Here is an 11,371-nt window from a genome sequence, read left to right as displayed (position 1 = left end):
TGTTTTTGGTTGGTTTTCGAAAAGACGTGAAACGGGATGGGTCTCCCGTGAGGATTTTCAAGTTATCTTGGCCAGACATGTCTGGGACTTGTGAGCCCCAGGCAGGTATGTCTGCAGATACTTGAACCGAAGCATCCTTGACTGCGACACTGTCAACCGGCGACCGGACGTTCGTCACTTGTGCATATGAGGGAGCAGCCACGTCCTTGCTCTCCACTATCCTCCTAGCCTCGCAATATCTCTCTCTCTCGCGATTCCAGGCAGGACAGTCTCGAGACGAAGCAGCATGCTTTCCCTCACAATTAACACAACGCAGGTTGGCAATATCACAGTCGCTTTGGTCCTCATGACCTTCACGACCACAGTACTGGCAAACGGTCTTCCGCCTACATCTTTTTTCATGATGCCCGTACTTCTGGCAGTTACGGCATCTTAATGGATTAGGGATGTAGACGGAGACACTGCACCTTTGGTAACCAATCACTACGGCCGAAGGTAGTGATGGGGTAGCAAAGGTCAGTACAAATGTGTCTGTTGGAACCAACTTGTTGTTCTTCTTGGACAAAATCCGTCGCACCTCAGAGACTGGGATCTCCTCCTCCTGGAAGTACTCCAGTATGGCGGCATCAGCGTCATTACGCAGGGCGGGGCATCTGATTACCCCCTTGCTGCTGTTTAGTGATGGATGTGCTTTCACTATAACACTGATACCTCCAAAACTGGTGGTACCCAGTAGGTTAATCGCCTGTTGTTTGCGAAAAACTTCGATTAGGAGATCGCCAGATCCCAAAGGTTTGACGGACTTTACGTCCCCAGCTATTCCTTTTATACCCTTCCTCAACAGAAGAGGAGACAATGTTGCTGCAGTTTTTCCACTAGTGGTTGACGACATGATGATGAATTGTGGGAATGTGGTAGTTGTAGGGTGTTTTTCTGTGTTTTTTTCATTACCCATGTATGTTTATTAATTAGTTCACTGTCTGTGTCCCCGCCCGCCCCGGAGCCCAACAAGGGGACACTAATATCAGCGCGGATATCCAGCGCCAAAGTGTCGGGGATACACAAAGTAGTATACTCGTAAAAGTTTACAAAACGAGTATATATATTACCCTGAAGAGCATGCTCTCGCGATTGACCCTAAGCCACCGCCTTCATGGAAGTATGTAAACCAAGGGCTCGGCGTGACCAGCCGATTGGTGATAGAGGGCCCACACCACCTCTCGACTACCCAGAGACCGAAGCCAAAGTAGTATGTTGCAGAAAGTCGGATCATGTCTCCCTCCAATCCAGAGTTCATCAGTGATTCCGACCCCTGCTCAACCACCAGGATCTTCTTCCCCCAGGAATACGAGACGCAACCCACGGCAAACAGGTTGGCTCAAATTGGAGCTACTGTGAAAGCCTTCTGCTACGTTGATGCCCAGCGCGTGATAATCACACCCCCGAAGCACCAATGTACCCAGCCTCGGGACGTGGACCCAGCTTTCTTGGAGACTTCCAATGACAATGGATACCTCCCAAGTTCTAAATAAACCATAATATTACAAGTATTTTTTCTTACGCCAAGCAGGCGTTTACAAAACAAAGTATGATTTTTTTCAATATCTGGTGCTTTATGAAAGCCCAATATTTCAGAACCGTAGCTTAGAATGATATTTACATACGTATCAAAAACTGATAATTGAGTTTCAATATTAGAATATTTTTTCCGACATATATTCATAACTGAAAACAAAGCCTTTCTTCCCTGATCTGCAATTTTTTGTTGTGTTTTTCTAAATGTTCCATTGTAATATAGTAGGATCCCTAGGTAGTTAAATTCATTTACTATTTCTAGCTGACGACAATTGTATTTCCAATATTCATTATTTCTTAAAATACCCCCATTTCGAAACACAAGAATTTTTGTTTAATCCGTATTGACTGTTAGATCCCATTTTTTGTGTACGATTCTAAAGAGTGTAACATATCTTGCAGACCCTCTGGCGTTTTGGAAAAAAATCACCATATCGTCAGCGTACATCAAAAGGAACAAATTCAGTGTTTGAATTTATATCGACTGACAGTTGTCAATTAAAAATTGCATTTCGCAATCATTAACATAATTATAATGTAAACAGTAATGGCGCTAAAATTTCACCTTGAAACAATCCATTTTCACAATTGAAATAATTGGTTAATGAACCATTGTGTCGATTTGGGTCGTTTAAAAAACACCGAAATCATCATTTCTGAATTTTAAAAAATATAGATAGAAAGATCAGCTTATAAATGTAGCTAGAATATAGAAGTATACTTAAAACGCAAGTTGATATGTTTAAACACGAGACCATATTTATTGTCAAGCCATTTCTCAATTTACTCCAGCCACGATTGTCATCGCACAACGTTCGTCCATCGTCCGCACAAATGTGCGCAAGCAATGATCGTCCATATTTCAATCGTTCGCTCATCGTGCATACATCGTGCACACTCCGTGCGCACACCGCGCGAACACCGCACATCGTGTAACGTTGTGCGTTTCCACAACTGTATGAGTAGTTAAGATATCAATAATGTTCCCTCTGATATACTCACTTTAAATATGTGAACAGTCGATATTTAAATGATGCACCTGTCATACACTTAAAAACACGACGGGAGTAATTGAGTTACTAATTATGAACCCTGTCATACTCTTAACAACATTTTATGAAGTTGAGACATCAATTATGGACATGCACCCTGCCATACACTCAACGAGAGGCCCAGAGGGTCTGCATCGCTCACCTGAATATTTCAAATAGCAAAATATCGTCATTAAATATTACACTGTACTACAAATATTTCACTTGCAAACTTTGTCGAATCCATCAGTTGAAACTACCAGCCAAATAAAATTATATGATTCTATGCGTTTTGGTTCTTCTTCAGAAGTTGTTGAACTGTTTGACATATTTTCCCCTGTGACCTTGTAAGTAGGTGAAGGTCATTTTCATTCTCAAACTTTGATGGCTCTATCCCAAGAAGCTTCTACCCAAATATTATAAATCCAATACTTTTGGTTCTTCAGAACAAATCTTATGAAATATTGTTGACCTCTGTGACCTTTAAAAAAGATTGAGGTCATTTTCATTTGCCAAATATAATTATATGATTTTATGCCTTTCAATTATTAAGAAGAAGTCGTTTGATGTTTTTGACATATGTTACCCCTGTGACCCTGTACATGTGTGTCAAGGTCATTTTCATTATAAAAGTTTGTTGGACTCTATCCCAAGAAGCCACCAGCCAAATATGAAGATTCTACACCTTTTAGTTCTTCGTTAGAAGTCTTTAAGAGCGTTTGACATATTTGACCGCTGTGACCTCGAAAATAGATTGAGGTCAATCGCATTCTTAAATTTGTCAGGCTCTATGCCAGAATGCCACCAGTAAAAATGGAAGAGTTATATCTGTTAAATGTACTTCTTCAGCAGAAACCGTTTCAAGAGTTTAAACACATTTTACCTCTGATGCTTTGAAAGTAGGTCAAGGTCATTTTCATTCTCGAACTTTGTCAGGCTTTCTTTCAGGAAGCCACCCGCAAAATATGAAGACTCTATACCTTTCAGTTCTTGTGTAGAAGTCGCTTGAAATATTTGACACTTTTGACCCCTGTGACCTTACAAGAAGGTCAAGGTTATTTTCGTTCTCAAACTTTGTCGGTCTCCTACCAATGACACTTTCAGCCAAATATCATGACTTTTGGCCTGTCCGTCCTTCAGAAGAAATTGTTTAAAGGGAAAGTTGACGGACGACGAAGGTCGACGGACGGACGGACGATGTACAATGCACCATGACATAAGTTCACTTGCCCTACGGGCATTTGTGATGTACCCTGCCATACGCTCAATAACAAGATGTGAGTATTCGAGATATTAATGATGTACCCTGTGATGCACTCGATTACTCGACGGGAGTAGTCGAGATATTAATGTTGTACTCTGTGATATCAATTATGTAACCGTCATATATTCATACGATGTGAGTAGTTGCGATATTAGTGCTGTACCCTGCAATACACTTGATAACACGATGTGAGTAATCAGGATGTCAATTACGTACCCTGTTATACACTCGATAACAGGATTTGAGTAGTCGAGATACCAATGCTGAATCCTGTCATATATTCAATAACGCGATGTGAGTAGTCAGGATGTCAATTACGTACCCTGTTATAAACTCGATAACAGGATTTGAGTAGTCGAGATACCAATGGTGTATCATGTCATATATTCAATAACACGATGTGAGTAGTCGCGTTTTTATGAATCACATAAAGGAGTCCCAAAATAAGAAACAGGATAACATATATTTAAGAAATTAACATTGAGATTCAGTCAATTAATTCTATTACACAATTATGTCAAAAATATTAAAAACATTTCATTTATGGCTCAATGAAGATGTATACAAATGTGAGACATATCAGCTACAGGCACAGTAACACAATTCATGGATAAAATATTCAAGGACGCTTGAAATGATTAAGTTTGACTACTTTTAATGAATCATTCATCATGATGACGTTGTGTTTATATTTTGCTATGTAGATACAACTGCTAATATGTAATACTTTAACGTAGAAATACTATAACTCGGATGATTAACGTCTAACTGGGTGATTAACGACCACTCAGATGATTAACGTATACTTGGTGATCAACGACTAACAGGGTGATTGACGACTCCTCGGATGATTAACGACTATTTGGATGATTAAGACCACCTGGATGATTTATGATTTCCTGGGTGTTTAATGATTACCTGGGTGTTTTATGATTGCCTTGGTGATTTATGGTGATACCTTGATGATTTACGACTTTATGAGTGATAAACGATTATCTGGGGGTGATACCATTATCTGGTTAATTAACGATTACCTGGTAATATACGACTATCCGTATAATTCATGATTGCCTGGGTAATTTATGATTTACTGCGTAATTGACGATGACTTGGGTGATTTATGAGTCCATAGGTGATTGATTACATGGGTTAATTACGACCATCATGGTGATTTACGATAACCTGAGTGATTTATGATAATCTGGGTAATGGACGATTACCTTGGTAATGGACGATTACATGGGAGATTTATGATACTGTAACCTAGGTGATAAACGATGACTTTGGTGATTTAAGACTATCCTTTCTATTAACGATTACCTATATGATTTATGATTACCTTAGTGGTTTACAATTACCTTGATGATTTACGACTACCTGGGTGATTAGCGATTACCTTGGTATTTTATGATTTCCCGGGTGAGGTGATTCATGATTACCTGGGCGATTTAAGACTACCAGGGTCTTACCTTCGTGGTTTACGTACCTCTGTGATTAACGATAACCTTGGTGATTTAAACCTAGCTGCGTGATAAACGACTACCTGAATGATTTAAGATAACCCGGGTGATTAACCATTACCTCAAAATTTGTGATAGCCCAGTTGATTAACGACTTCCTGGATTATTTACGACTACCGGTGTGCTTAACGACTACCTGGGGTAATTTACGACTCACTGGGTGATTTACAATTAACGTGGTGATAAACGACTACATGGATGATTTACAATTAACGTGGTGATAAACGACTGCATGGGTGATTTACAATTAACGTGGTGATAAACGACTACATAGGTGATTTATTAATTAACGTGGTGATGAACGACTCACTGGGTGATAAACGATTAACGTGATGATAAACGACTACATGGGTGATTTATAATTAACGTGGTGATTAACGAATACATGGGTGATTAACGACTATTTAACTGCGTGATTTACGACAAACTGGGTGATTTACGACAAACTGGATGATTTACGACAAACTTGGTGATTTACGACTAACTTGGTGATTTACGACTAACTTGGTGATTTACGACAAACTGGGTGATTTACGACAAACTGGGTGATTTACGAGTAACTGGGTGATTTAAAACAAACTGGGTGACTTACGACAAACTGGGTGATTTACGACAAACTGGGTGATTTACGACAAATTGGGTGAGTTACGACAAACTGGGTGATTTACGACTAACTTGGTGATTTACGAGTAACTGGGTGATTTACGAGTAACTGGGTGATTTACGACAAACTGGGTGATTTACAACAATTGGGTGATTTACGACAAACTGGGTGATTTACGACAAACTGGGTGATTTACGAGTAACTGGGTGATTTACGACAAACTGGGTGATTTACGAGTAACTGGGTGATTTACGACAAACTGGGTGATTTACGAGTAACTGGGTGATTTACGACAAACTGGGTGATTTACGAGTAACTGGGTGATTTACGACAAACTGGGTGATTTACGAGTAACTGGGTGATTTACGACAAACTGGGTGATTTACGAGTAACTGGGTGATTTACGACAAACTGGGTGATTTACGAGTAACTGGGTGATTTACGACACTGGGTATTATGTAAAAACAGTATTGTTTTATGAATAAAACATATTGAGGTTAGATCGGGAGTCACCCTGTACCTTCAATCACAAAACCGTCACTTTCATAAACTGGGCTGCTTGGTCAACTGTTGTTCCCTGGCCAAAGTGTTCTTTAATTATACCAAAAAAGAAAAAGAGGCCAGGTACCTGTATGCTTTAAACTACTATGGTATTTTACCTGCAGTAAAACAGCGATTCTTTTGCTGTTATATGACATTTAGTGACATAATTATTGGGAAACATTAAGTATGACATAAATCAGTATAACATAAGGCGAATATGACAATAAACAATTCACTATGATGAATTCAACACAACACTACGGAAAAGACCATATACAGATATACCTTATATAAAACCCGCAATGGCGTCTGAAGCATACGCAAGAATCAATGCAATCCTTTATATTCATTCCCTTTCAATTTACCGATACATCATGCAGAGAGGCTAGTGTGTTTATTCACTTTCAATGAAAAGCGCATGTTTCCGGTAGAAAAATGCGTTTTTCAATGTGCCCAACACGTTGACTTAAATCACAAATCGATTTTTCTCCAGTTTAGCAACAGTAATAACAACCTGTTATTGTTGTTCCAGACCCAAGTCGGACAGTTTGAGTTAAGTAGCTTAAACAGTAGACGGTTAACATCTAACACGGGAGCATACTCCAGCTGAGAAACAGAGATAACATTAGCGGCAGGGATGTTACCGGTATCTACTCTTTACATCTAACACGGGAGCATACTCCAGCTGAGAAACAGAGATAACATTAGCGGGACGGATGTTACCGGTATCCACTCTTTACACTACACGGAAGCATACGCCAGCTGTGAAACAGAGATAACATCAGCGGGAGGGATGTTACCGGTATCTACTCTTTACATCTAATACGGGAGCATACTCCAGCTGAGAAACAGAGATAACATTAGCGGGAGGGATGTTACCGGTATCTACTCTTTACACTATTGATCGTTTTGAAAATCAACATCATGGTGGTATTAAGTCACTTCACAAAAGGAGTAGTGCATAGCCCTATCAGGATTGTCAAAGTGTTCTAACGTATTTATTCCCGAGGATTTGCATCATCAAATGGAGCAATAAGATATGTACTTAGAGATGTCAATATGGGGACTTTATAATCAGGATAAAAAAAAAAAAAAAAAAAAAAAAACAACGAAAGAGAATATTACATATAACATCAATATGTCATGCTACAATATATATATATATTATAAAAACAGAAAAATTATCTTTACGGACGAAAAAATATAAAAAGAAAAATGCTCAACAACGAGTCTTTATTACTTTCATCTTTTTAGCCTCATTCCAATTAAAAGCCTCCAATTTAAGCAAATGTAAAACGTTTCAAACTCTCTGCCACTGGGGAATCATTACTGTCAATGAACTATCAAATCTCTGTAAAATGCAGTCTGTCCAAGTAATGTTACATGTAACAGGAAAACAGGAATTTTGTTATTTCCTTTTATGGCTTCCTTTAGTGTTGTTACCATTTATGTCTATACATATATACGTTGAAAGTTACAATTAAAATGACAAATAGTTTCTATTTCTTCTGTTTCTCTTTATTTCACTTATTTTTTATCTTTAGTTTTTTCTAACTTAATATTTTTCAATGGTATATTAGTGACTTTTTTCTCAGTGCATATTTATCAACTGTGAGAACGCATGTTGCAAGATAACAACTACATGTAGCACTGCAGCCATGCAAATCCAGTCAATTAATGTAAAACCACACCAGGTCAAACCAATATATACATATAAAATATACAGTCATCACAAATAACGCAATGCTACATATGTCTCCCTTTTTTAAGGATACATGTTACCTCACTGTGACATAAGTCTCTTTTATAAAAGATTCTAAAATTAAAATGTATAAAAAGACTTTTGCAGGGAAAGTAGCATGTCATGAAATATATTTTGGTTAATTTAATAAACAAACATTTATGCAAGGTTGTCTGCACTTACAGAAAACTCAGGCATTCGTAACAATTATAAAATAAATGTTTTTTATTTTTTTATTTAGCTCTGACATAAATCTCAATCTTTTATTGAAGATTAATTTTCAAGAATTCTAATAACTTGATATTTTTGACAATAATCTAAGGTATATACACATACCTGCAGTAGTATATCAGCTCTTTTGTCGGTAACTTTGAAATGCGTTGACATTTTACAAAGATGTTAATATAACTAAACTATATTGATCTGAATGTGTATAAAAAGTATATATCTGTATACAACATTTATCAGTATAAAAATACACAACATGTGCTGCCTTTTATTTAGCTTACTAATAATTCACACACCACTGCATTACATGATCGTCCACTGCATTACATGATCGTCCACTGCATTACATGATCGTCTACTGCATTACATGATTGTCCACTGCATTACATGATTGTCCATTGCATTACATGTTTGTCCACTGCATTACATGATCGTCCATGTAAACGTAAGCATGTTAAATAAAAGTCACGGAATCTGTCAACTTTTTTTTATCTAACAGCTGTAATAAGCTTCATTTACAGACGTACTTACGTATATACCATCTCAGATAGTAAGTCAAAATATGCAGTTATAACATTGGAGAATTACCTTACCACCTTACTGCACCAGAATAGGTCAATTCTTCAGACGCAGCTATATGTCATAATGTAAGCCGATTGTGCCAACTCCACTCCTACTCAACATTACATCGAAAAGTAGCATAGCTTAGTTACTAGACAAGAAGCTGACAACTCTTCAGATCTGTGTCAACAACAGTAAGCTACATTTCTTCAAAGTGCAATAATGCATTTAAGGCAGGAACAATAATAGCAGAAGTAGGTGAAAGCTGATAATCTTACTCGATTGTAATCACCAGCTTACATTTCAATCAGGGATGTGGGGATGGTGCTTTACACGAAGTCTTACATTTTTGTAGCTAAGCTATGTGTCCATCAACCGTTATAATATACATGTATTTACATGAGGTCTTACACTTATGTAGTTAAGCTACGTGTCCATCAACCGTTATAATATACATTTCTTTACATGAGGTCTTAAACTTACATGTATGTAGTTAAGCTACGTGTCCATCAACCGTTATAATATACATGTCTTTACATGAGGTCTTAAACTTTTGTAGCTAAGCTACGTGTACATCAACCGTTATAATATAAATGTATTTACATAAGGTCTTACACTTATGTAGTTAAGCTATGTGTTCATCAACCGTTATAATAAACATGTCTTTACATGAGGTCTTACACTTATGTAGTTAAGCTATGTGTCCATCAACCGTTATAATAAACATGTCTTTACATGAAGTCTTACACTTATGTAGCTAAGATACCTGTCCATCAACCGTTATAATATACATGTCTTTAAATAAAGTCTTACAATTATGTAGGTAAACTATGTGTCCATCAACCGTTATAATATACATGTCTTCGAAAATTGATATCAAATAAATAGGTTATCCCAAATACATTTGCTATGCTATCACTACACACTTAATCATCGTGGGTGTATATCTACATACAGTACTTGTTGTCGTATGTACACTGCATATCTACATAAAGTACTTCTGGTCGTATGCACACTGTATATCTACATACAGTATTTGTGGTCGTATGCACACTGTATATCTACATAAAGTACTTCTGGTCGTATGCACACTGTATATCTACATAACCTACGTGCGGTCGTATGTACACTGTATATCTACATACAGTACTTGTGGTCATATGTCACTCTATATCTACATACAGTACTAGTGGTCGTAAGAACACTGTATACTTACATAACGTTCTTGCGGTCGTATGTACACTGTATTTCTACATACAGTACTTGATGTCGTATGTACACTGTAAATCTACATAAAGTACTTGATGTCGTATGTACACTGTAAATCTACATACAGTACTTGTGGTCGTATGCACACTGTATATCTACATACAGTACTTGTGGTCGTATGTACACTGTATATCTAATTACAGTACTTGTGGTCGTATGTACACTGTATGTCTACATAAAGTACTTGTAGTCGTATGTACACTGTATATCTAAATAAAGTTCTTGTGGTTGTATGTACACTGTATATCTACATAAAGTACATGTGGTCGTATGTACACTGTATATCTACATAAAGTACTTGTGGTCGTATGTTTCCTGTATATCTACATAAAGTACTTGTGGTAGTATGTACAGTGTATGTCTACATACAGTACTTGTGGTCGTATGTACACTATATATCTACGTACATTTCTTGTGGTCGTATGTACACGGTATATCTACATACAGTACTTGTGGTCGTATGTACACTGTATATCTACGTACAGTATTTGTGGTCGTATGTACATTGTATATCTAAATACAGTACTTGTGGTCGTATGTTCCCTGTGTATCTACATAAAGTACTTATGTTCGTATGTTCCCTGTATATCTACATAAAGTACTTGTGGTCGTATGTACATTGTATATCTACATAAAGTACTTGTGGTAGTATGTACACTGTATTTCTACATACAGTACTTGTGGTCGTATATACACTGTATATATACATACATTACTTGTGGTCGTATGTACATTGTATATCTACGTACATTTCTTGTGGTCGTATGTACACGGTATATCTACATACAGTACTTGTGGTCGTATGTACACTGTATATCTACGTACAGTATTTGTGGTCGTATGTACATTGTATATCTAAATACAGTACTTGTGGTCGTATGTTCCCTGTATATCTACATAAAGTACTTGTGTTCGTATGTTCCCTGTATATCTACATAAAGTACTTGTGTTCGTATGTTCCCTGTATATCTACATAAAGTACTTGTGGTAGTATGTACACTGTATATCTACATAAAGTACTTGTGGTCGTATATC

General features: G+C 37.3%; 2 protein-coding genes across 3 annotated transcripts in view; both read right to left on the bottom strand.

Annotated features, from left to right (window-relative positions):
- The window catches only part of LOC110448883, a 6,516-nt gene extending 5,624 nt beyond the window's left edge, over positions 1–892 (bottom strand). Inside the window, exon 1 of the mRNA XM_021495364.1 lies at positions 78–892. Coding sequence (XP_021351039.1) covers positions 78–892 — 815 coding nt within the window. The remainder of the gene's footprint in view (positions 1–77) is intronic.
- The window catches only part of LOC110448875 (5-hydroxytryptamine receptor 4-like), a 64,607-nt gene that overhangs the window by 19,066 nt on the left and 34,170 nt on the right, over positions 1–11,371 (bottom strand). The gene's annotated exons all lie outside the window — the stretch shown is intronic.

Source organism: Mizuhopecten yessoensis, unplaced genomic scaffold, assembly GCF_002113885.1.
Source record: "Mizuhopecten yessoensis strain PY_sf001 unplaced genomic scaffold, ASM211388v2 scaffold4373_1, whole genome shotgun sequence".
In the NCBI taxonomy this organism is placed as follows: domain Eukaryota; kingdom Metazoa; phylum Mollusca; class Bivalvia; order Pectinida; family Pectinidae; genus Mizuhopecten; species Mizuhopecten yessoensis.
The sequence above is the reverse complement of the archived record's forward strand: the minus strand, read 5'-3'. Positions and strand labels throughout refer to the sequence as shown.